Here is a 27,833-nt window from a genome sequence, read left to right on the forward strand (position 1 = left end):
GGGCCGATAAATATTACATTAAATGAAAGTAACTGGCTTGTGAAATTATTTTACAAATTTGAAGGTTTCGCAAAAAAACTAATGCAGTGCACTACATTTTGAGAAATGCAAATAGTTTTTTGGGGGGGGGAAAGTAACAATTCTAACTAATTAAAAAAGTAACACTGATCAAGACATTATCAATACCATATGTCAAATCTCTTGGCATGTATACTTACACACAACTGCTGTAGCACTTGTAAAGGTTGAAGTCAGATTTTCAGAAGTGCAATCTCCAGCTCTTGTAAAGAGAAAACAAAAACATTGTTATTATTTTGTGAAACATTTTGTTAAAAAGATGGAATTACAGCAAATGAAATGATTACACTTTAGGGTTCCAAACATTGTAGTATGTGTCACTGTTGGGACCAGGTGAGAATTCAACCCAGGAGCTCGTGACTTTTTGAAGTTTCTTTATGGACTGGTCATTGTCTGACGTTCCAAGAGTAAAAATCCATTTTCCAGATAGCTATGGACACATACAGCAACATAGAGACAAAGTATGTTTTCAAGGTCAGGGTTCTTTATAAGCCATGGAAAGCAGACACAACTTGGATGAAACATACCAGGCTGCGATCCTCCAAAGGAGCCGTGAGCTCCTCACAGGTGGGATCTGACGCAGCAGTCAGAGAGCAGAGAGCCAGCAGACCTAAACACAAGTGAGCCAACATGATGACAAGTGAACACTAGCTGAGAGCAGGAAGAGTGTGCATGGATGCAAGAAAGATGACCTTTTATACAGAAAGAGAACGAGACAAACAAAAAGGTAAACAAAGAGTTAGGACCTTGTCCTTGATTTTACTATCAGACCGGTTTAAAGGAATGATGTTTGTTTTGTGTCATGGTGCTGTCTCTGCGGTGGTTGGACTGCAGAGACAGGATGGAGTACAACGTCCAGGTAAATCTTTTATTCATGGCAATATAAGTACAACAGAGAAGTGCACAAAAGCATAAGCAAGCGTCACATCCAAGGTGACGCAAACACGAAACAACATGAATTCAACATGAACAGTTGTCATGCAACCAAAACAAGAGTGTTGACCAGGAAATAAACATAAAACACAGGAAACCCAATAATTTGTCAGACCTGTCGTGAGGAGGTGTTACAGGTGCACTCAAACAAAGTCAGGTGTTGCATTGAGAGCTGTACCTGAAGCATGTGAAGATCCACATTACCTTAACCGTTTAATTTTATTGATGTTGTACAAACCCCGTTTCCATATGAGTTGGGAAATTGTGTTAGATGTAAATATAAACGGAATACAATGATTTGCAAATCCTTTTCAACCCATATTCAATTGAATGCACTACAAAGACAACATATTTGATGTTCAAACTCATACATTTTTTTTTTTTTGGTAAATAATAATTAACTTAGAATTTCATGGCTGCAACACGTGCCAAAGTAGTTGGGAAAGGGCATGTTCACCACTGTGTTACTTGGCCTTTCTTTTTTCCTCAGTAAACGTTTGGGAACTGAGGAGACACATATTTTAAGCTTCTCAGGTGGAATTCTTTCCCATTCTTGCTTGATGTACAGCTTAAGTTGTTCAACAGTCCGGGGGTCTCCGTTGTGGTATTTTAGGCTTCATAATGCGCCACACATTTTCAATGGGAGACAGGTCTGGACTACAGGCAGGCCAGTCTAGTACCCGCACTCTTTTACTATGAAGCCACGTTGATGTAACACGTGGCTTGGCATTGTCTTGCTGAAATAAGCAGGGGCGTCCATGGTAACGTTGCTTGGATGGCAACATATGTTGCTCCAAAACCTGTATGTACCTTTCAGCATTAATGGCACCTTCACAGATGTGTAAGTTACCCATGATTTGGGCACTAAACCATCACAGATGCTGGCTTTTCAACTTTGCGGCTATAACAATCCGGATGGTTCTTTTCCTCTTTGGTCCGGAGGACACGACGTCCACAGTTTCCAAAAACAATTTGAAATGTGGACTCGTCATACCACAGAACACTTTTCCACTTTGTATCAGTCCGTCTTAGATGAACTCAGGCCCAGCGAAGCCGACGGCGTATCTGGGTGTTGTTGATAAACGGTTTTCGCCTTGCATAGGAGAGTTTTAACTTGCACTTACAGATGTAGCGACCGACTGTAGTTACTGACAGTGGAGTTCTGAAGTGTTTCAGAGCCCATGTGGTGATATCCTTTACACACTGATGTCGCTTGTTGATGCAGTACAGCCTGAGGGATCGAAGGTCACGGGCTTAGCTGCTTACGTGCAGTGATTTATCCAGATTGTCTGAACCCTTTGATGATATTACGGACCGTAGATGGTGAAATCCCTAAATTCCTTGCAATTGCTGGTTGAGAGAGGTTTTTCTTAAACTGTTCAACAATTTGCTCATGCATTTGTTGACAAAGTGGTGACCCTCACCCCATCCTTGTTTGTGAATGACTGAGCATTTCATGGAATCTACTTTTATACCCAATCATGGCACCCACCTGTTCCCAATTAGCCTGTTCATCTGTGGGATGTTCCAAAAAAGTATTTGATGAGCATTCCTCAATTTTATCAGTATTTATTGCCACCTTTCCTAACTTCTTTGTCACGTGTTGCTGGCATCAAATTCTAAAGTTAATGATTATTTGCAAAAAAAAAAATGTTTATCAGTTTGAACATCAAATATGTTGTCTTTGTAGCATATTCAACTGAATATGGGTTGAAAATGATTTGCAAATCATTGTATTCCGTTTATATTTACATCTAACACAATTTCCCAACTCATATGGAAACGGGGTTTGTACATGTGCATATTTAATTGTAGAATAGTTTTTTTTATATTTAAATGAGGGATGTGCCGAACAACATTTTTGGCCTCAGATCCGATCCGATTTCAAGTCCTTGTACAATAAATTGTACAACTGAAAATATAACTAATGAAAAAAGTAGTAAACACAACAACACATTTATATAAAGCTTATTTTATGACATTTAACATTTGCAGGTACTGTTGAGATAAAATGATCACCTCACTCTCAAACTCAAAAGCTAAAGACTCAATGGGGACTTGATCCACTTTTACTAATTAAATACAAAGAGTTTTTTTGCAAGACCAAAAACTTACATAATTAACCAGTCAGTAAAATAATGTTTATTCCAGTGACGTGTGGTGAGGTTGATGGCTGGTGAGGCACTGACTTCATCACAGTCAGATTTACAAACATATGAACCCTAAAGAGTATCTTATTCACCATTTGATTGGCAGCAGTTAACGGGTTATGTTTAAAAGCTCATACCAGCATTCTTCCCTGTTTGGCACTCAGCATCAAGGGTTGGAATTGGGGGTTAAATCACCAAAAAATTTTCCCGGGCGCGGCGCCGCTGCTGTGTGTGACAATCATTGGTACTTTAACTTAACTTTAACTTTACACATACAAATTGTAGCACACAAAAAAGCACATTTAATTTAAAAAAAAAACGTTTTTATGGTCTTACCTTTACTTATAAATGAAGTCCATGCGCAGCTCCTTCTGAACAAAAGCATCGATAACTTGTTTATAGAAGTCTTCCTTATCTTTCTTCAGTTTTAAAAGTTTCTCTGTCTCGATGAAGATCTTCCTTTAATTATTACCTCCTGCTTCAATTGAAAGTCCAGTTTAGAAAACTGTTTAATTTTAGATATGTAATCCTTCATGTTAAAAGTCCAGGCGTGAGGAAAAAATAAATGATCGCTAACTGTTGCTGCTTGTTGTCAAATATTCTGCAGCCGAGTAGTTGCAAAAATGATCGCTGGGATCACTAGCGCCCTCTACCACCATGAGGCGGCATTACTGCGAGCCTCACACAGTGCGTCTTCGCAGCCGCTTTATGATTGCTCAGCACAAGAAATACTTTACACACAAACAGTTGTTGACAAAATACACTGTACATTATATACCTCAGCTAACTAAACTATGGAAATGTATAATATAATTCATATAGCAATACGGTCTCACTGCACAGCAGGCCAGCAGTTAGCCGAGTCATTGCGCAATCCATGGTGAGGCTCAACTGGCTGCTGACTCACCGCAAGTCTCTTCTCAGTATTTGAACGGCAAATGTGAAAATTCAGTGACTTTGAATAAAAATAATCTAAAACTGGTGAAGTTAAATGGAAAATAACTTTATAGTATAATCACTGGATACATAACAATTTAATTATTTTTTTTTCTTTTTACATTTTTTTTCTTTCCATGATGGCACGTGAGGCCCCGCCTCACCTGCCTCCCCTGACTGCACGTCACTGGTGTATTCCTATCCTCCTTGAAAACTGCAATTGTAACACCTATTTCCAAATCAGGAAATAAAAAGTACTTAACTATAGACCAATCAGTAAACTTCCTATTGGTTCTAAGATTGTTGAAAAAATTGTTGCCGAACAACTGATTGAGCACAAACAAAACCCAAAACCAGTTGGCACGTTGTGTGATTCGTAAATAAATACAGAATACAATGATTTGCAAATACTTTTCAACTTATATTCAATTGAATAGACTGCAAAGACAAGATATTTAATGTTCGAACTGAGAAACTAAATTTTTTTTTGCAAATAATCATTAACTTAGAATTTAAAAGGCAGCAACACATTGCAAAAAAGTTGGCGCAGGGACATTTTTACCACTGTGTTACATGGCCTTTCCTTTTAACAACACTCAGTAAACGTTTGGGAACTGAGGAAACCAATTTCTGAAACTTTTCAGGTGGAATTCTTTCCCATTCTTGCTTGATGTACAGCTTAAGTTGTTCAACAGTCCGGGGTCTCTGTTGTCGTATTTTACACTTTATAACTCGCCACACATTTTCAATGGGAGACAGGTCTGGACTACAGGCAGGCCAGTCTAGTACTATGAACTTTTACTATGAAGCCACGCTGTTGTAACACATGGCTTGGCATTGTCTTGCTGAAATAAGCAGGGGCGTCCATAATAACGTTGCTTGGATGGCAACATATGTTGCTCCAAAACCCGTATATACTTTTCAGCATTAATGTTGCCTTCACAGATGTGTAAGTTACCCATGCCTTGGGTACTAATACACCCCCATACCATCACAGATGCTGGCTTTTGAACTTTGCCCCTAGAACAATCCGGATGGATATTTTCCTCTTTGTTCCAGAGGACACGACATCCAGTTTCCAAAAACAATTTGAAATGTGGACTCGTCAGACCACAGAACACTTTTCATCAGTCAATCTTAAATGAGCTCGGGCCCAGCAAAGCCGGCGGCGTTTCTGGGTGTTGTTGATAAATGGCTTTGCATAGTAGAGTTTTAACTTGCACTTACAGAGGTAGCAAAAAACTGTGGTTACTGACAGTGGTTTTCTGAAGTGTTTCCATGTGGTGATATCTTTTACACACTGATGTCGCTTTTTGATGCAGTACCGCCTGAGGGATCGAAAATCCTGGGCATTCAATGTTACGTGCAGTGATTTCTTCATATTCTCTGAACCTTTTGATGAAATTAGGGACCGTAGATGGTGAAATCCCTAAATTCCTTGCGATAGCTGGTTGAGAAATGTTCTTAAACTGTCGGACAATATGCTCACGCATTTGTTGACAAAGTGGTGACCCTCGCCCCATCCTTGTTTGTGAATGACTGAGCATTTCATGGAAGCTGCTTTTATACCCAATCATGACACCCACCTGTTCCCAATTAGCCTGTTCACCTGTGGGATGTTCCAAATAAGTGTTTGATGAGCATTCTTCAACCTTCTCAGTTTTTTGCCACTTGTGGCATCAAATTCCAAATGAGCTAATATTTGCAAAAAATAACAACGTTAATAATAATAATAATAACTGGGATTTATATAGCGCTTTTCTAAGTACCCAAAGTCGCTTTACATGTAGAACCCATCAAACATTCACACCTGGTGGTGGTAAGCTACTTTCATAGCCACAGCTGCCCTGGGGTAGACTGACGGAAGCGTGGCTGCAATTTGCGCCAACGGCCCCTCCGACCACCACCTATCATTCATCATTCAATTCACCGGTGTGAGTGGCACCGGGGGCAAAGGGTGAAGTGTCCCGCCCAAGGACACAACGGCAGCGATTTTTGGATGGTAAGAGGCGGGGAGCGAACCTGCAACCCTCAGGTTTCTGGCACGGTTGCTCTACCCACTACGCCATGCCGTTCTCCAGTTCGAACGTTAAGTATCCTGTCTTTGCAGTCAATTCAATTGAATATAGGTTGAAAAGTATTTGCAAATCATTGTATTCTGTTTTTATTTACAATTTACACAACATGCCAACTTCACTGGTTTTGGGTTTTGTAGATCATGGAAGTATCTTACATCCCATGCAGTTTGGTTTCCACAGCATGCTGTTACTTCCTCGAGGTGATCAAGTCCAGCCTGGACAGGGGAAGGGTGGTTGGGGCCGTTTTCCTGGATCTACGTAAGACGTTTGACACAGTTAATCACTCAGTGCTGCTGGCAAAATTACAGAATTTCAATCTCCACAAACACTATCAGGTGGTTTAAATCTTACCTTGCAAATCGCTCCCAGTGCGTAAGAATAAATGACAAAACTTCGCCGTTCAGCTCCTGTACCACACGGGTACCTCAAGGGTCTATTCCGAGAACTCTGGTCTTCAGTTTGTACATGAATGATCTACCTTCCGTCTGTGAGGATGTGGAGATCATAATGTATGCTGACAACACAGTCCCCTTTACTCATGGTTCCGATGCAACTTTGGTTGCAGCTAAGCTATCCGAGACAATGACTAAAGCAACAAAGTGGCAGAACGAGTCCTGCCTTACACTGAACACAGATAAAACTGTCACAATGTATTTTTCAAACAAACCAAATCAAAGTGTTCTCCCAAACATCTATGTGAATAGTTACATGATCAATATTTGCCCGAGGAACTTACAGCACATCAGGAGCTTTTTATCAGTGGAAGCAGCTAAATACAATGTCTGTATGTCATCATGGTCTTAAGCCAGTTTTAAATTCTCTCAGATCATTACATAATCAAGCACTGAAAATCCTCGATAAACAAAGATCCGTTACCATAGTTTGTAGCTTCTAAATAAGAAAGAGGTTTTAGTACATTAACATCAGATCAATAACACTCCTTTACGATCCCTTTAATACCATAGAAATGGCCAACTGTCATTTTCCGGACAGGATAAAAACTTAAATAATCCCGAAGGGAATAAGCGGTAAACAATGGATGGAATTTCAAACACATATCCTTACAATAACCACACCTATGAGTGTTTGTTCTACATGTAGTTAGTAATTAGTTGTGGACAGAAGAAGCTCGAAAGCTGTACACAAAATCAGTTTTTTGGCACAAGACTGATAGCAGCAAATAATAGATTTGACCTACAGTTGTGTCGATGTCAGAATGGATGACTCGTCTGTAGATGGCATCAGAGCAATACAAATAAAATGTGTTCTGTGTCACAGAGTGTTGGTGACGAACCCCAAGATGCAGAGAAGGCAGGCTTTGTGCGGGAAAACATAATTTAATGTCCAAAAATTAAGAAAAAAACACAAACCAGAAACAGCCAAACTGGAAAATGGGAAACAGGAACCAGCAAACAGGAACTAGGAACGAAAAGACAGCATGCTGCAAACAGCTACAGGATACAGGTACAGCTTCAACGACAGGTAGTAACGACATCGGCAATACTCCAGCACTGACTGGGGGGCAGGGCAGGTATAAATAGCAGCCGGCTGATTGACACCAGGTGTGGCCAGGTGTCAATTAGCCGCAGCTGAGGGGAAACAGCGCTCAGGGAGACAAGCAGGAAACTGAACAAAAATAATAGCTCTGACAGGAAATAGAACAAACACAGAGGAAAACCTAAAACATTACCAAACTGTCAGGGACAAGCCTGACATCCTGTTCACTATCAAATATTACATGTTTAAGCTGCACGTATTGGTTTTGGCAATGGCTTTCTTATCAAATGTGCTTGGCTTTTGTTCATACCAAACCCCAACACCTCTTTCAATGTACGCTATTTAAGAGCTGTGATTGGATTAATTTTGAATTTGTCCAACCCATCGACAGGACAAAATTAAATATGATTGGATTTAGTTTCTGTCAACTTCTTTGTCTGGTATTTATACTTTATACTAACCAGTCGGTTACTTGTTTTATCGTCTTAGTCATCATGCCTCTGTTTTGATTACTGATCATCTTATTTTTACCTTTTTGACAACTTTCAAGTGAATCATTCGGTCAACGTTCACATAGGCTGTTTATTACAACAATTGATCATTAAGAATGTGAACACACACACAGATGTGGAAATGATCGAAGCAAAGGCTGAAAAAATAGACCGTTACTCTGCATCCACATTCTGTTCCTCCCCTGTTCTTATTATTCATGAAAACTAACTCCTTTTAGTGCAGTTTTTTTTACAGACTCTTGTGCAGTAAGTCAGGCGTCAGTCAGTCGTATATATCTGTCCCCAGGATGTGTTTCGTCTATTGTAGCCTCTATTCTGGACACAGTTCTAGAAGAGAGAACGGCATTACAATTCTCGTATAATCGTGTCCAAATGAGACATAATAGTGTCTTACCTGTGTTGTCTGCAAAGTGCAACTTTTTTGTAAAGTTGAGACATGCGGCCTGTTTCTTGAAAACCTCCAGCTGAGCATCATCGAGTGTTCCAGTCCTCGCTGTTACACGCAGAGACAGGCTTATGATGTCACGATAAACCAATGAAAATCCTTGTCGAACATAACATGCTGAGAAATATGGATACAACTTAAGAGCGTTGACTCACTTAAAAGGAGGAGCAATCTGCCCTTCATGGGACTCCTCAAGTTAGGGAGCTTTACTGTCATGTGGTCGACGAGGAGGAGGCAGTCAGGACATGACTTCAGGTATTTCTCCGAATGTTCTTCAGCATTGAGGCTGTATTGAGCTGTTAGATATCAGCATGAAAATAGTGTCATTCATGAATCTCCATCCAGTCAACCATTAAGTGGGAGTTGATCACATGCAGACTATACGGGAAAGTCAGCTACTGTATGTACATTAGGGCTGCAGCTATCGATTATTTCAATAATCGAGCAATTCATCAATTAATTTGTTTGATTAATTGAGTAATCGAGCAAAACGGACTTTCTCGCATCAATGCATCTTTAAGGGAAAATAGTTTAAATAAACAAGGATTTTTCTAAATGCCTTAACACATTCTTCTTATAAATGCACAACATGAAAATTGCACTTTTACCATAAGAGCATGACAAAAACACAGATACTAGATAATGAATACAAGACTAAAACTAACAAAAAGACTCTCTGATAAAGTATGATAACCTGAGTAATTATAACAACAGATACACATTGGAAAAGGTATGAATTGAAGGAGTGGTGTTTGATGTTTGGACAAACTTATTAGCGTTAACATAAAAGCTGTAGAATAAATAGCTGCCAAAATAGCTGCTAGTATGGTACCGCGATAGTAATGAATCATACTCGGTACTATACCACCTCTAAAAAGTACCAGTCCCACCCCCCTTTTTTAACGGGCATGACGGTGTGTCGTTGTCACGTCATGACATTGTTGGTTTTATAAGCAGAGGAGCGTGTTCGGCAACGCACAATCACGGAGTACTTACAAGCAGACAAGGTGTGTAGAAAGAAAAGGGAGAATGGACGCATTTTGGCTTAAAAACTAAAGATAAAGGTGAAGTTATAACACTGAAACGCCCTCAGGAAGAGGTGCTTTAAGACATGGCTAGCGAGCTAGTGGCTAACTTCTAGACGCAGTCTGCAGTGTTTTAGCTACTTCTAAATCACTAATCCTCGCCTCCATGGCGACAAATAAAGTACGTTTCTTACAAGTATCATCCCTGCAGGACGAGGAATAGCTAAACATGTTTCACTACACACCGTAGCTTACTGGCGTCACAATGTAAACAACTGCAATTGGTGGATCTACACCTAACATCCTACTATGATTACATCGATATTTTTTAGCATCACAAAATCTTTTTTCGTTCTTTTTTTAAATTTAAACTCAGGATATATGTCCCTGGACACAGGAGCACTTAAATTGTGACCATTGCATGATCCAGTAACTACTTGGTATAAAATTTGTGGCATCATACAAAACTAATGTAAAGTATCCAAACAACAGAAGAATAAGTGATTATTACATTTTAACAGAAGTGTAGATGGAACATGTTGAAACAGGAATTAAGCCGATCTTTACAGTAAATTAACAAGTAGATTAATAATCCATTTTTACAGCTTGTCCTTAATAATTTTGACAAAATATTACAATGGAAAATTACACAATATGTTACTGCATACATCAGCAGACAAATTAGGAGCCTTTGTTTGTTTACTTACTAATAAAAGACAAGTTGTCTAGTATGTTCACTATTTTATTTAAGGACAAATTGCAGTAAGAAACATATGTTTGATGTACCGTAAGATTTTGTGGTCTCTTTTATTTGGAAAAGTACCAAAATATTGGTAATGGAACAACCCTGATACAAATGTATATACATATTTATGTATATACATGTATATCGGGGTTGTCCCAATACCAATATTTTGGTATATACATATATATGTACTGTATATACATATTTAAAATTTTCTTAACTAATTCTGTCACTAACTCTCACCCTGTCTCATCACTTGTTTCTTCTTGTTTAATCACGTGATTAAAAACGAAATAGTGCAGTTAAAGGAAACTACCTTACCCAGCCCTAAATAGAATATACCGGTACTTACTTTCAACTGTTGCAACGCCTCTTGAATAAGTGGAAGTTAGGTTTTCATAGGTGCATTTTCCAACTCTAGTAAGGAGAAAGTAAAACAACTGCTATTATTATGCGATCCATTTAGTCCAAAATGTGCTCATGAAAAAAGAAGTTACTCTTTGTGTCCCCATCTCACTGGGATATTATCACTGTCAGGGTGAGAAAGTGAGAAATGAACCCAGAGGTTGATCCCTTTTTCAAGTTCATTCAAGAAATCTTGATTGTCTGACGTCCCGGCGTAGAATATCCATTTTCCAGACACCTATAGACACATACACAACAAATATTGCACTGTAACAAAATACAGGTACTTCGTTACTGCACTAGGAAATACAAGCTGGGCAGTAACCTAAATACTTGACCAATAATACAGCCCGTTTAGAGAGCCCAGTGAGAAGGCCATTACAGTAGTTGAGCCTGCTGGAGACAAATTAGTCTGCTTTAGACATTATTTTTTTAATTTTGGCAATATTTTTGGGCGATAAATAGCTGCTAATGTTATTGACTTAATATGGCTGTCAAGTCTGAGTCCATTATTATCCCTAGATTTCTAACTCGATTGTTAGGTTTCAAGGAGAGGCTCTCAAAATGTCTGATTACAATTTCTCATTGCTTCTCTGGGCCACGGACAGGGACGTCGTACAGGTGGGAACGGTGAGGACAATTCAAAGGTTCCACAGCCCACTCGGGCCCACACACAGCCCCCAGTAGCCACTATGACAAAATTATTATGCATACACTGAACTAATATACATTCATTGAAATTATTTTCGAATTAAAACAAAGCCCCAAGTCATACAATATTCTAATATTACTCATTTTAATAACCCAGATGCCCCCCATAAAAAAAGGTTTGGTCTACTGACTCCACACCAATGTTCTCTCTACTGTAAGGTTTCGCAATTCCGCACTGCTCCTGATGTCCTCCGCTCATGGAAAATATATGCAGCGCACAAAATCCAAATGAAACTAAACAGTATAAAAACATAGTTTATTCTGCACCCCCCTTTCCCAATATCACCTTTTCCCCCCTTTCCCAATATCACCTTTTTCTCACCTTTTTTTAAGGAGCGCGGTAAAAATGGCTGCATCGTTGGCGGTCTCGTCTTGTCTCCCTGTAACGTATGTCTGCTCTTAGTGGGACTGTGCCGAAAATATACTTTTCAGTTTTTATGTGTCTTGTGCATGTTAAGAATTGACAATAAATCATCTTGAATCTTGAGTCTTGAATTTTCAACAAGTGGTCACAACAGACAAAACAATGTCAGCCGAGATGTTTTTAGGAGGAAAAGATGGTGGTCTGCATCAACAACATTGGCGTCGTTAGGCCTATTTTCTTAAGCCCCCCTAAATAATTTGGTGTGATTTAAATTTTTTTTTACAAGAAATTGCAGAAAAAATACAATGTAAACATGCAGGAATATGAGTTTAAAAAAAAAATATATAACCTGTAATTATTCACTATCATTATAAATCATTTGAAGACCCTTTGTCAGCGCTTATTATCCAATCCAATCCATTCCATCATTAACGCCCGCATTACTATACTGAAAATCATGTCCACGTTTTCACTTTTACCTTAGCAAGGTCGAGCCAGACCTCAGTCGGCGGTCCTGCGGTGTTTACGGAAGTAAACTCGAAGTAAACGTGTTGGCGCATTTGTTGCTTTATTCAAGGATTCTGTGCAATTAAAGTCAACATTTTCTGAACCGCCTCAAAGTCCGCTCTGAAGAGCGTGTTGGCGGTCAGTGGTGGAACATTGATTGGCATGAGTTCCTAAAACATTATTTTCGCCTGTTTCTGCTAATTTGTCAACTATTTATTTTGTATCCAACTACAATGTTATGATGAATAATACACATCGATTATATATATCGTTAGCGTCGTCATTATTCGCCATTATGCGACCATAGCGTAGGAGAGTTCACACTGAAGTCGCATCATAACACTATCTGATTCATTTGTAATATAATACTCATAATAATAATGTCTATAAGATTGCTGACAGAAAAAAACCTTCACCCCGTATGATAAGCAAGGCACGCTACTACAGCTTTGCAGTATAGGTGTGCTACTTAAACTTAATTGATGTAGTTTAATAGCCTTAGTTATTTTAGAGTAGTGTTTTGTGGGCTCTAAAGACTTGATGCACTGACAGACTCGGTCAAAAAGGTGGAGTTCTATATATTTTTTAATCTTCACTTTTATCGTTTTCACCATAAATGGCAGGTTATTGTGATAGTCCATACCACCCATTTCCACTGGCTAGGTGTGGCCTGTGGGCCTTGAATTTGAGACCTGTGGTCTAAATGCCTTAATTTACCATTACAGTAATAACAATAAACTAACAATATTGCTTTTTAATCATTTTTGATTTATTCAGTATTTGCTGTTTAATTCTAATACAGTAACAACAACTTGTTTAAAAATTCTGAATCAAAGAGGTTGTGCACGGACAACATACAGTATCTTTGGGTGGACATCCAGCCCCTGTTTTCCAGGCAAGAAAGTTTCTTTGTACCAGAACCTCCTCTGTTTTCAGGTCAACTCTGTAGCGCTGCGCAAGTTTCCCTGTTTGCAAGTTGCCTGCTCACTTTTCCATGCAACAACACTGCCCTCACGTGTTTGGGCCATCTCATGCTTACTAAAGATGACTGAAGCTTTCTTACACTTCCACTTTCAACCATTTAGATCAGGGTTCCCCAACCTTTTTTCCACCAGTGACCGGTTTAATGTATGCATTATTTTCACGGACCGGCTTTCTACTGTACTTGTGACAGATAAAAACAGCAAAAAAAATTATCCTTTGGCTACAATCTGGAACATTAACATTTTATATGTCCATTAATGTGCATTGTCCCATGTACTATAACAAAGGAGTAATATACATCTATTAACAAGCTTATTAGTGTTTAGTGGGACAGGCGAAAGTTAAGTTGGAGAAAATGTGTTAGTTCATAAATAAATTAGTGTTTCTGTGCGGACCGGTGGTTGGGGACCACTGATTTAGATGTATTCAGTGTTGTGTAATTCTTATACAGTGCCAAAAAAGATCTTAAAAATGCAAAACCTCCTGGGGACTAAGCCCCCCTGTTCTTCAAACCTAGTGATGCCCCTGATCAACAATGTCTTTATTGAGCAAAACTGATTACTGTCGGCAGTAACAACATCAGCAACATAACCACTAAGCAAAACTGTCATATCCATACAAAACGAAACAAACTATACCGTATGTCTGAATGACAGCAACCACTTTATTTCATTTGCGCCAAAAGACCAAACACTCGGCTCAGCCAGTGATGTGTTCACGGCCACAAAAACAGTCAGACAACTCCGAGACTACTAACTCGAACAGTTAGGTCGTTAGAATGTGATACGGTTCACACGCAGTCAATCAATGTCATTAACAGCATGTGCATGTGTGTGCATGTTGCTGTTTTGCAGGTTAGCTTGTAGCAGCAAAAATAGTTAAAATGCTGCATGCTAATTCTTATTTCAGCTAAATGAACAATCACATTGCACACGCATGCACTCACCAATAACAATTGTACTTATTCTAGTGACACGTGATAAGAATATCAATTTATAGATATTAATCATGAAATGCTTATCCTAGATTACATAAATACTAAAAAAAAACTCACATGTATTTTACGGATAAAAAGTTGTCCCCCGTATCTCATGCTTGTGCTACAGCACACATCTAATTGTGCAAAATGGGAATGTTTTAAGGTGAACTAAATGTGATCTCTGAAAAGGGTACATGTCTTTATTTTCATTGAGAGTGGGCCATATCATTTATGTTAGAATATAGCATAATGGAACTGACTGCTATTATTTGATTACCATACTTTAATCAAATATTTAACTTGTTATGATGTCAGGTTTGGGACAGGTGTGATGCTGGTGTGGCGACAGTGTGCACGTCTGATGTTGCTTATGTGATCCAAGTATATGGGGTGCCGAATGTAAAAGTTCACTTCCACTTTTCTGGCGGATACATTTGTCAGATTTAACTCACTTTGCTCAGATTTAACTCACTTTTTTCAGTTGTGGCTAATTTTTGTCACATTTAGGTTTAAATTAAATGTTGACTCAAAATATTATATATACATGTTAAAGCTAAACCGAAATCTTAAATATAAATCTATATGGTAAATATAAATCTATGTCTTCAACCTAAACCTAAATGTTAAATCTAAACCTATATGTGGAATCTAAACCTAAATGTTCAACCTGAAACGAAATGTTAAATCTAAAACCTAAATGTTGAATATACATCTTAAATCTAAATCCAAACCAAAATGTTGAATTGAAATCTAAATGTGAGCACTGAATGTTAAATGTGAGCGCTAAATATTAAATCTAAACCCAAGTCTTAAATCTAAACCTAAATGAAAATCCATCATTTGTAACTGAGCTACTGTGTGGAACAATTTCCCTTATGGATCATTAAAGTTTGTCTAAGTCTAAGTCTAAGTCTAAACCTATATGTTAAATCTAAACCTAAATCTAAACCTGAATCTTAAATCTATATCTTAAATCTAAATGTGAGCGCTAAACTTAAATCTAAACCTAAATGTTAAATCTAAACCTAAATCTAAACCTGAATCTTAAATATATATCTTAAATCTAAATGTGAGCGCTAAACTTAAATCTAAACCTAAATGTTAAATATAAATATTAAATCTAAATGTGAACGCTAGATGTTAAATCTAAACCAAAATTTTCAATCTAAACCTAAATTTTCCGTAAATCTTAAATCTAAATGTGAGCGCTAAATGTTAAATCTGAACCTAAATGTTAAATATAAATATTAAATCTAAATGTGAACGCTAGATGTTACATCTAAACCTAAATGTTACATCTATACCTAAATGTTCCATATACGTAAATCTTAAATCTAAATGTGAGCGCTAAATGTTAAAATCTAAACCTAAATGTTAAATCTAAACCTACCTGTTAAATCTAAACCCAAATCTTAGATCTAAATCTAAATGTAAGCGCTAAATATCTCGCCAAGTGTAAAGATGAATATTTGTAGGATCCGAGCCTTTCAGCTGCAAAGCCACGCCCACATTGCTGCCTCTCAGTGCAGACGCTCCTACACCTTTCTTACTTGTGTTATTAGTGGGAAATTTGAATAGCCTAAATACAAAAAAAATAAAAGACAACTAATAAGTTACATAATAACACTCTGTCTTGTTTTAGTAAGTGGTTAATTGTAAAAAAGGAAACACTTTGGGTGTATTACCACCAGGCACAGTCAAGAACACTAAAAAAACAAGAACATTGAAGGTGGCAATGAATGGGGTAGAGGGGCCCACACCGATACTCTTTCAGGGGCCCCAGAATTCTAAGCATGGCCACAGACAAAGGTTTCAGTTTGAGTTTAGCTGGAGAAAATGGTTTTGCATCAAGACATGGATCTGTACACAGTGACAACATAAATCAGTAGTGGCTGAGTGGCACCACGTCGTGTACAAGTAAAACAACAGGGGTCCCAAAATTGACCCCTGAGGAACTCCACAGGTCATAGCCATTTGGTCTGAGACACAGTTACCAATTTCAACAAAGTACCAAAGAAAAATGTTCACATACCTGTACTTTAGTTACTGATATTTCTGACAACTTTCACTATTACTCCACTACATTTCCTACATACAATGATAATATTCCAAAAGGTGGCAAACCAGACTCATTTTCTGATCAGAATATTTGAACTTTTCGAGTACCTACATGTCAAATATCACTTTTTTTACAGAGTAAAACGAAACGTACCAGGTTCCGATCTTCCAGAGAAACCACAAGCTCTTCACAGGTGGGATCGGATGCAGCAGTCAGAGAGGCCACAGCGACCAAACCTAAACAAAAGTGAACAAACATGATGAGATGTTTGATGACAATCAATGACCACGCTGAGAGCAGGAAGACTGTCCCTGGATGCAAGAAAGATGACCAACTATATAGCCTGGGACATTATGATGCAAATAAGGACTTAGGACTTGGACCTGTGAGGAATATTGACAATGTCTGTGTCTTATCTTGGATTGACTTAATGCATGGGTAGGCAACCTTTCTCTCAATTTTTTAAATAAAGTGCTGAGCAACATTTTAGTCATTCAGTTTCATTTAATTGTACTGATTCATTTTGACATTCCTGGCTCTGTTTCCATTTTGAGTAGTTGTGATTATTTACATTTTGGTGTTTCATCATTGCTGGTGAAAGTGCAGTATGGATTACAACACATTCAGTTTCAGTTCAGTTCAATCAATTATAAAGCACATTTAAAAACAACCCAAGTTAGCCAAAGTGCTAGATAGAAACAAGATGCAATTAAAAAAAATTGTGCAAAGCAGTGTTGCGTTTACATTTCAACATGGCATGATGAATAAAATACTACAATAGCAATTGCTATACCTTAAAAAAAAAAGTGAAAAAAGATATATAAAATATTGAAATCAATTTTTTTCCATCAGGACTGAGGCCATGGAAGTTTAAGGAGTGCTTACACTTGTCCAACAATCTGGCGTAATATGTGTGCATTCTTTTTTCAGAACAAGACACCAAATAATCTATTCATTTTTGTCATTTCATTTATTCATTTATTTTAGGCAAAGACATGAAAAAAAGTACAAGGTAGACAACACATAATAACATAAATTAATATAACGCAAAAGGTAATGTACAGTATGTAAGCATGATGGTCCAGTTTTGCCTGAAAGGGAGTGGGAAGAAGATAATTTATTTAATCCCAGCCCCAGTTCTCAATTCAGTGATTAATACATTGAGTTTCACCGTTACTTTGTTTAAGGATTGTAATACAAATGTTGTATCATAGTGACATTACCACAGGTAACAATAATTATCACACTGTAACAATAAATTGTATCAACAATGTAGGAAGAATGAATATAACAACAATGGTAATAGACAATATACCAACAATGGTAATAGACAACATAGCAATAATGGTAAGGAAACATTGAGCACATGTTAACACTTTGAGACAGAGTACAACAGAAGGTCAAATTAAAGACCCTCATCTCTATATTTGAACCAGACCCGATGTTTTTATAATAGTTTAAATCAATTAATAGTTTGGCATTGCTTGCATTGTAAGTCCTATTAAACCCTGTCCGTCAAAATAACACATTAACAATGTATTAAAATATAGTCAAACGTGATAATTGTAAAGACGTTCAAACATGCTGGCAAACTCTTCCGGATTCTGCGGAAGACTTCTGGAAACTGCATCAGTTTACCGACCTTTCGCCTGAAGTTACAAACCTTTGCTGAATTTGTATGCACTTGAAATATTTTATCTTTTGTCCGGATGTGGAAAGAATGACGAGGAGGTGGTCGATCTACAATCACTTTATTAAAACCTGACACTCCTCTTTTTCTTCTTGTTTTTTTAGCAGATCGGACTCAATGTTTGAAAGGTACATTTACCGCCACATACTGTACTAAAATCTTTAGTATTTGCTACACATCAGCACTTTTTACGTGTGAAAAAAAGATGAATAAAAAATATGACCATATCATAATACCATAATATGACCTCACATCAAGCTAACCAGTCTATTCGTTCCTTAGTGACGTCTCTGTGTAATTATTACTGTACTTTTTCCCAAGATAAATCTAAGAACTTTGCTGCCGCTTTAACAAGAATTTTACAGTACAGTTGATAAGGTATCCCAGAAAAAATATAATTTAATCCGTACTTATTCCTGAAATAGCTGACTCCTGTCCTGTGGGCATATGTTCTAATTACTTTGTTATTTAATTGTTACCGTTTCTTGTTTCTGCAATTGAACTGCAACTGCATATGTGATATTTTGCCCTACTCTAAATCAGAATCAGAAATGTTATTAATGAATTGGTGGAATTCACAGTTGGTACAGCTTTGATCGCTGACGTCTACTGTGTAGTTACAAACAAATAAACATACAACACACAACAAAAAAGGGATTGCAGTTGGTATGCAACGTCCATCCATCCATTTTCTACCACTAGTCCCTTTCGGGATCGCGGGGGGTGCTGTAGCCTATCTCAGCTGCATTCGAGCGGAAGGCGGGGTACACCCTGGACAAGTCGCCACCTCATCACAGGGCCAACACAGATAGACAGACAACATTCACACTCACATTCTCACACTAGGGCCAATTTAGTGTTGCCAATCAACCTATCCCCAGGTGCATGTCTTTGGAGGTGGGAGGAAGCCGGAGTACCCGGAGGCAACCCACGCAGTCACGGGGAGTACATGCAAACTCCACACAGAAAGACCCCGAGCCCGGGACTGAACTCAGGACCTTAGTATTGTAATTAGTCCAAAGTTTTATTGAGTGTCCTTATTGCAGAGGGGATGGAATTGTTCGTGGATCTTGTAGACATGGCTGGCAGTGATCTGTAGCACCTCCCTGAGGGCATGAGAGTGAACAACAGATGCCGTAGACGTGATGGGTCAGAAGTAATCTTATTCGGCTGGATTTATCAACAATGTGCCGTAGTTTTTTGCGTGAATGTGAGTCCAAATTACTGGACCAAACAGTTATTGAGAAGGTGAGTATGCTTTGGATGATTGAGGTGTAGAACTGTCGGAGGAGGTTGGGTCTGACTCTAAATTTTCTGAGCAGGCGAAGAAAAAATAACTATTGATTTGCTTTTGTGTAGATGTGATTGGAGTGGAGTTTCCATTTAAGTGAGTTGGAGATGTGAGTGCTCAGGAATTTGAAAGTCTGTGGTGGAGATGGGTTCAGAAGCGATGTACAGGGGGATTTTATTGTGCGGTTACAGGTAGGGATGTATATTGTTCCGATTTCATCGATACAATACCTCTATCGATATTCCAAATCGATACAGGTATTTATCAGTACTCCTATCTGTACTATATGTAATTTTTGAAAAATAAAAACATAAAAAAATGCATTTTAATTAGCACTTACATCACGGTGAAACAGGGGTTAGTGCGTGTGCCTCACAATACTAAGGTCCTGGGTTCGATCCTGGGCTCGGGATCTTTCTGTGTGGAGTTTGCATGTTCTCCCGTGACTGCGTGGATTCCCTCCGGGTACTCCGGCAAAGACATGCACCTGGGGATAGGTTGATTGGCAACACTAAATTGGCCCTAGTGTGTGAATGTGAGTGTGAATGTTGTCTGTCTATCTGTGTTGGCCCTGCGATGAGGTGGCGACTTGTCCAGGGTGTAACCCTCCAAGACCCATGTTTTCGTCGGGGGCAACACCCTTCACTTTACCTGGCAATGGGTCTGCTAAGCTACGCTTTCTGGTCACAATGACTAGGCCGCTGATTTGTGACAATCTGGTTTGCTAGACACAACCAGACCCGTTCATCACTCTGCTACTACTGCACAGTGCACATGCTACCGCTCTCTCTCTTTACTCGACCACTCACTCGGTGATGTCACTCAGCCAACACATTGCCATTCTCACAAACACACATACACTACTCTCATAAAATAGTTCAAGCTAACGAGGGGAAATTCTACTTCAATGACTGTCGTTGGCATTGACAGTAGGATTGCTTGTTTGCATCTCAACAGTTGTTTTTCTCACTACGATAAGGCGAAACCATCCTTGCCCAGGCACACTCTCCTGGTTTTTGTAGTATAAATATTTGGGGTTTTGGCACCAGCCGCTGGACTAGATCTGACCAATCTAAGTCTATGAGCACGAACTGATGAAGCCTACTCGGATGAGCGGCGAAACGTCTTCTTAGACAATCCAAACAGTTCAGTTGTGATCGATTGAATGCCCTGAGATGACAACGACCTGGATGAATGAGAACCTTCATAGACAAGGCCACATGCCTCAACCAAAATGTGCATTTTGGATACCTCACAAGTAACATGCTTCCAGAAGAGGTTGTGCCTCAACAGACTTAAAAATAAAGCAAAAATAAAAATGTAATACAAGATACTGCAAACCAGTGGCGTCACTAGGTTTTAAAGACAGTGAGGGCTTCGCCCCCAAGAGATGCACCAACAAAGACTTTAAAGGCCTACTGAAATGCGATTTTCTTATTTAAACGGGGATAGCAGGTCCATTCTATGTGTCATACCTGATCATTTCGCGATATTGCCATATTTTTGCTGAAAGGATTTAGTAGAGAACATCGACAATAAAGTTCGCAACTTTTGGTCGCTGATAAAAAAGCCTTGCCTCTACCGGAAGTAGCAGACGAGTAGCGTGACGTCACAGGTTGTGGAGCTCCTAACATCCGCACATTGTTTACAATCATGGCCACCAGCAGCGAGAGCGATTCGGACCGAGAAAGCGACGATTTCCCCATTAATTTGAGCGAGGATGAACGATTTGTGGATGAGGGAAGTGAGAGTGAAAGACTACAGGGCAGTGGGAGCGATTCAGATAGGGAAGATGCTGTGAGAGGCGGGTGAGACCTGATATTCAGCTGGGAATGACTAAAACAGTAAATAAACACAAGACATATATATACTCTATTAGCCACAACACAACCAGACTTATATTTAATATGCCACAAATTAATCCTGCATAACAAACACCTCCCTCCTCCCGTCCATATAACCCGCCAATACAACTCAAACACCTGCACAACACACTCAATCCCACAGCCCAAAGTACCGTTCAACTCCCCAAAGTTCATACAGCACATATATTTCCCCAAAGTCCCCAAAGTTACGTACGTGACATGCACATAGCAGCACGCACGTACGGGCAAGCGATCAAATGTTTGGAAGCGTACTCACGGTACCGCGTCTGCGTATCCAACTCAAAGTCCTTCTGGTAAGAGTCTCTGTTGTCCCAGTTCTCCACAGGCCAATGGTAAAGATTGACTGTCATCTTTCGGGAACGTAAACAATGAAACACCGGCCGTGTTTGTGTTGCTGAAGTCGGCCGCAATACACCGCTTCCCTCCTACAACTTTCTTCTTTGCTGTCTCCATTGTTCATTGAACAAATTGCAAAAGATTCACCAACACAGATGTCCAAAATATTGTGGAATTTTGCGATGAAACAGACGACTTACTAGCTGGCCGCCATGCTGTCTCAAAATGTCCTCTACAATCCGCGACGTCACGCGCTGACGTCATCATACCGAGACGTTTTCAGCAGGAAATGTTGCGCAAAATTTAAAATTGCACTTTAGTAAACTAACCCGGCCGTATTGGCATGTGTTGCAATGTTAAGATTTCATCATTGATATATAAACTATCAAACTGCGTGGTCGGTAGTAGTGGGTTTCAGTAGGCCTTTAATACTGTGCAAAAACAAACATATTCCAACACTAACAGTATATTAGCGATATCTTTCTAAATTGCTCAATGGACAATATGCACTATACATTATTCACAAAGACTCATAGTCAGTATACACCGGAGACAACACAAGTCATACAACCACTAATACAGTAAAATAATTTGGTTCACACAACACGTAGCAGTAATTTATACAAACGAACATACCAGAGCATGCTTACAAACCTGGTCTTACAGCCAGTTATTATTTAAAAGGCATCTATATAAAAGTGTACATTTATAAAATGCGTATGCTGCATTAAATGTTTTTATATAGTGCCTAAACTACAGTGCATAAATTACACAACACTTACAATATATACAAAATATATAGGGCTTAGATGGGATGTAGTCTTCAGTAAGTCTAGAACAAATGCTCATACTACCAAGAGCAATTAAAAAAAAAAAAATCATCTTGTTTATGGGAAGGTATTACAAACGTAATATGGCCCCATTCCTGGGTGAATATCACGTGAGAGGAAGAGGGGGGTTTAATCTTTCTGCGATGCTGTCTGCTGAAAATGATGGAAAACGCCACTCTACATAGCAACTGACGCTGTGGTCAAAGCTGGAGTTGCCAAAAAAAACACTGTTTTAGATAGTTTACAGTCTACCACCATCCGGCAGTTAAAGCGGATAGTGCATGCTCCAAATTCGTCACGTTCCATGTGTCAGGTAAACCTACTGTATGCTATGTTTATTTCATATAAAAACATTGTTCAACATTCACAAAATTATTTTCTGGATCCGCGAACCTGCCTTGAGCTGCTGCAGACTCCTCACTCCTAGCTCTGCTTACATCAAAATTGATTTTTGATCATCCCAGTTTACATGTAACCCTATTGTTATCTCCACTCTTAGAATCTGATCTCAGTTTAGATGCACTTTTGGACTCTGAGGATGATCTTACTACAGCCCCATTCATAATAACTGTCTCTTTCTGCCTCCAATAACAGATAAAGCTTGTTCTCCATGGCGGAGCTTAGGCCTGGTCAGAGTAAGGAACCTCTATATTAACAATGTCTTCGCTAGCTTCAGTGAACTATGTGGAAAGTATAATCTCCCTAACTCTCATTTACTCTGTTACTTTCAAGTCCGTAACGTTGTTAAATCAAATTGCAGTTATTTTCCCAGTATTTCACCTCTATTCAATAATAAACTAAATTTTGGAAATCCCCATGAATCAGAAAAGCATCATTTCTCAAATTTACATCTTAATCTCCCACCTTAAAAAGACATCACTTATAAAAAAAAATGGAAAGAACAGGGAAGCAGAATGGATGACAATGACAGGAAATTTGCATTACTACAAATAAATGTCAGCAGATCTTGCTCAAGGCTTAATCTGATTGCGCAGAATTGGCAACATTTTGGAATATTAACAAATTCCTAAAAAACTAAGCAGACATTTAAGGATAGTATTGCCTTTGCATCCTTACTAGCTCGTACTGTAGAGTGTTGGAGTGGAAATCACAGTTCTAGGCCGTAAGGTGAACCCGTTCTTCGTTTCATCTCGTTCCCATGTCTGGGCACTAAATCATTTTTGGTTCTTAAAAAATATATTTTGGTTTTCAATGACAAAAAAAAAGTTCTCCACTTGACATCCAGGAGTATTTTTTTAAATTAGTGTTTAAAGTCGGAACTATTTCTTGCTTGGCGTAACAATATATTCGTCCCAAGAGGTGACGTTTTTGTCACGTGTTTCACATTCGACCAATCGGGTAGCCGCGCAGATCCAAGATGGCGATGTCAACAACATATAGCGATGAAGAAGAAAATACTCTAAAACAGCTGAAACACCTTAAAAAAGTTTGAAAAAAGAACAACAAAATATGCTACATGCATGTTACGTCTGTAAGGAATGAAGAGGTGAATGATTTCACTATCACAAGGTGGGATACTTACAGGAATTGTTTAAAACGGTGGCTTTGCTGTGATGGCGAGTCTCATAAAGTAGCCAAGATCAAATCCTGTATCGATGTTGAATTTAAAGATATTCCTGATGTTGCTGGGTTTCACCCGACTTGTTACCGGCGGTTCATTGATAAGAAGCGTTTGGATTCTGTCGAAAAACTGGCCAAACGGCTGGATGTGGGTCAAGTCAAGATGAGTCTGTGGCATCGGACAACGCTTCAGGCTCGACAGTGACATTCCAAAGAAAAAACTAAGATCGAAGACGGGCCTGCCTATCGGTTCTGCTGGCCCTTAGCTCCCTGCCATTTGTATCATTTGCAAGAAAACGGACAAGAGAGTTACTGTGGGAGGCAAACAGCAGAGGGACCATCCTTCACAGCCACAAACGCTTTCAGCAGGTAACACACACACACACACACACACACACACACACACACACACACACACACACACACACACACACACACACACACACACACACACACACACATACACACACTACACGTAGCACTTACACACATACAAACCATTTAATCATCTTTTATTTTTAGGCCAGTTGATGAACGCTGCCAGGATAAATCAAGACAGTAGCATTCTCTTGCATATTGAAGACAGAGACTGTGTGGCCATGGAGGTGCGGTACCACAAGTCCTGTTACCACAAGTCCTGTTACAGACAGTACACCAGGTTCATGACAACGTCTGATGTAACAGTTACTGGAACCACAGATGAAGAAGTGTGAGTTATCAAATTGCATTATCAATTATATACACACTATAAATTACAAATCATATTATAGATGCATGACATATACAGTGTCAATAATTATGAAATGAATATAGAATAAATAAAAGTTTCACTTTTTGAATGGACTTTTCCATGATATTACATTTGTTTTAGATGCACTTGTAAAGGCTGTTTGTATGTAGCTACAATCTTGACTGCATACCTTTTGAGACATATTAAATGTGTGTGTGTGTGTGTGTTTCTTTTCAGAAGTGAACCAACCTTTGATGCCAGCTACGACATATTCTACGAGAGGATCATCCGCCAAAGGATAATTGTTAATCAGGAGGTGCTGAGAATGAACCAGCTACGACGAATGTTTTTAAATACAATGCAAAAACATGAAGATTGTGATGCTTCAAACTACAGGTAACAACAGAAGCTTTTTTTTGGCAGCAATGTAATGCACTTTTATGCTGGAAAATATCAAAAGAATAATAAATAATTTAAAAAAAGGCTTTGATTGTATATTTAAACTACTAATATTTTTCAGTATGAATATATCTTTATTTACACCCTTGTGCTCCTCTTTCCCTGTGTTCTTATGTTGCAGGCAGGATAAATTAAAGTGAAGGCTGACTATGGACTTTCCCCAACTGGTGTTTCACTGGCCCAGCAAGCGCAACATCTGCGAACTGGTTTTTGTTGAGACATTGTCTGCAGATAAGATGATAGACAGGCTATCTCATCCATCAGGTACAGACACAACTGAGTCAACTGAAGTAAGCCAAGGTGAAAGTGACACTGAACATATGGCAAGCACAACAGCTGGTCCGCAAACTACTGAGAACACGAGGACACTTTATAGTGCAGCGCTGATACTGAGGCAGCTACTATGTGACTCTCCCGGTATGACGTGCCCCTGGCCACCCACATCAGAATATTTAAATGTGTCCGATGCAAAATCTGTTGTGCCACTTGAACTGTACAATGTTATTGATTGCATTGTAGGTGCAACAGAGGAACCAACATTAGCCTGTTATGTTGATATTCCAGAAGATGTGAACCTAAGAGTGATATCTGTTTGTCAAGACATTATGTATCTTGCATCTAAAGGTCGTAGGCAGACACCCAAATCATTATGTCTTGGTCTAAGTATCTAAGTATAATGAGACATTCTCTCAAAGGTATAATGTCTGCCCCTTCACCCAATGGCAATGGATGTCACATTGAGGATGGGGAGTTAAAAGTTACATGGATGACTACAAATCCTGCCCCTGATAGTGTGTTAAAGGTAGTCCACTGCAGCTGCAAGCAGAGCAAATGTGAGACGGGAAGATGTTCCTGTATGTCTGCAAGACTGTCCTGTACTGATTTGTGTCGGTGTCAAAATTGTGCAAATATTTCCATGGAAACAGAGGATAAAAGCACATGGGAGGATGGCTCTGATGATAGTGATAGCAAAGAGATGAACAATGTCTCCCTCGTTCAGAATACGCAAAGTCACACTTAATCAGTTAGTTCTGTAATAAAAATGTGAGTTTTTGCCACATTTGAGAAAAATCCCTCAGAGTATTTTACTATTTCTTTTTTTTAGTTACTTGTTAAATATTTTAAAAATAGAATGTGAGGTTACAGTGCACTTGACCTTAAAAATAATATAATAATCATAGTTTGAGTTTGTGCCAAATTTGAGGAAAATCTATCAAATAATTATTGAGATATGGCTTTAACAATGTGCAAAGTTAAGACAAAATAATACAAAAATGTATAAAGAAAATACTCAAGACCTGCTGTGACATCAACACATTGTTTTGTTCATGTAAATATTGTTTTATACCATATTGTGTACAGATTCTAAACTGTAATGCAGTTTTTGTTGTATTTCCATTTTTCGGCATAATTCGATATTTTGATTGACGTCAGCCATTTTGGGCCAAAGTGTTTTTTATTTTATTTTATTTTTTACTTCCTCTTATAACACAGTATTTACTGACGTTTTTAATGTATAAAACATCATTGTTTAGCAAAATGTACCATGTGTATGTTCAATTGTACAGGTTGCTATTCACTTATTTTGAAGCGTTTTTTTCATTTTTTTTGTATGTTTCATGGTTTAAATTCAAATTAAATTATATCAATGCTAAAATACTTGTCTCAAATGTTAGGTGTATGTATTAATGCCAATTTGTGAGAGAGATTCTGTTTCCAGAATGAATGTAAATACATTTACAAGAAAAAACAGCTGCATAAGATTTTCGTTTTTTTGTAATTCCTATTTTTATACATTTATGGCTCTAAAAAAAAACCTGCCAGGATATTTTGCGGAGAACTTTTAACCTAATGTCCACAATGGCATTGTCTATGCAAAAATGCAAAACAAGAGTAGTGCCCAGATGTGGGAACGAAAATCACTTTCTAGCCCAGGGGTCAGGAACCTTTTTGGCTCAGAGAGCCATGAAAGCCAAATATTTTAAAATGTATTTCCGTGAGAGCCATATAATATTTTTTAACACTGAATACAACTAAATGCGTGCATTTTTAAGTAAGACCAACATTTGTAGAGTATAATAAATGTTACGATCCGCTGCCCGAATCATAGTTTGTTTATGTTTGAGTCACATGTGTTTTTCAGCACCTTGAGTTTCGTTTGTTTCTGTTGCCATGACGGCAGATTATACACACCTGCCTCTGGTTAGTGTTCGGGACGCGCACCTGTTGCCCCACTAATCAGAGGGCTATTTAGTCTTTGCCCTGGCCTCACTCGGTCTGGCTTCCTAGTTTGTTCCCATACAACTGATAACGACAACTTAGATTCCCGCTAGCTTTTCACGCTATGCCATTTTGCCTGCTAGCTCCCACGCTAGTCCTTTTGTTTTTGCCTTTTGCTATTTGCACGTCTTTTGTTTGTTCCCCGTACGATTTATATTTTCAATAAATTATTTTCCTACCTGCAAGCTGTGTCCAAAGCCGTCTGCATCCCTGGGAGAACCACACCCGCATCTCGATGCGACCCAGTCGTTACAGTAGGAAGCCAGAAGATTACAATTCTCCCGCAACGACATTCGAGGAGTTCGACGAAGGTACGTGGGAGGTGTTGCGAGCGATGGAGGC

The 27,833-nt window shown here is 38.7% G+C and overlaps 1 protein-coding gene across 1 annotated transcript; it reads right to left on the bottom strand.

Annotated features, from left to right (window-relative positions):
• Nucleotides 1-7,526: 7,526 nt before the first annotated feature.
• LOC133622956 (uncharacterized) lies at nt 7,527-27,798 on the bottom strand. The gene is made up of 7 exons (XM_061985818.1): nt 27,671-27,798; nt 16,562-16,644; nt 10,897-11,042; nt 10,752-10,816; nt 8,785-8,925; nt 8,579-8,677; nt 7,527-8,511 (listed from the first exon to the last, which is right to left on the bottom strand). Exons 1-7 carry the CDS (start codon nt 27,720-27,722, stop codon nt 8,495-8,497), a joined length of 603 nt encoding a protein of 200 aa, XP_061841802.1. The 5' UTR covers nt 27,723-27,798; the 3' UTR covers nt 7,527-8,494.
• Between the last annotated feature and the right edge of the window lie 35 nt (nt 27,799-27,833).

Source organism: Nerophis lumbriciformis, linkage group LG12, assembly GCF_033978685.3.
Source record: "Nerophis lumbriciformis linkage group LG12, RoL_Nlum_v2.1, whole genome shotgun sequence".
In the NCBI taxonomy this organism is placed as follows: Eukaryota; Metazoa; Chordata; class Actinopteri; order Syngnathiformes; family Syngnathidae; genus Nerophis; species Nerophis lumbriciformis.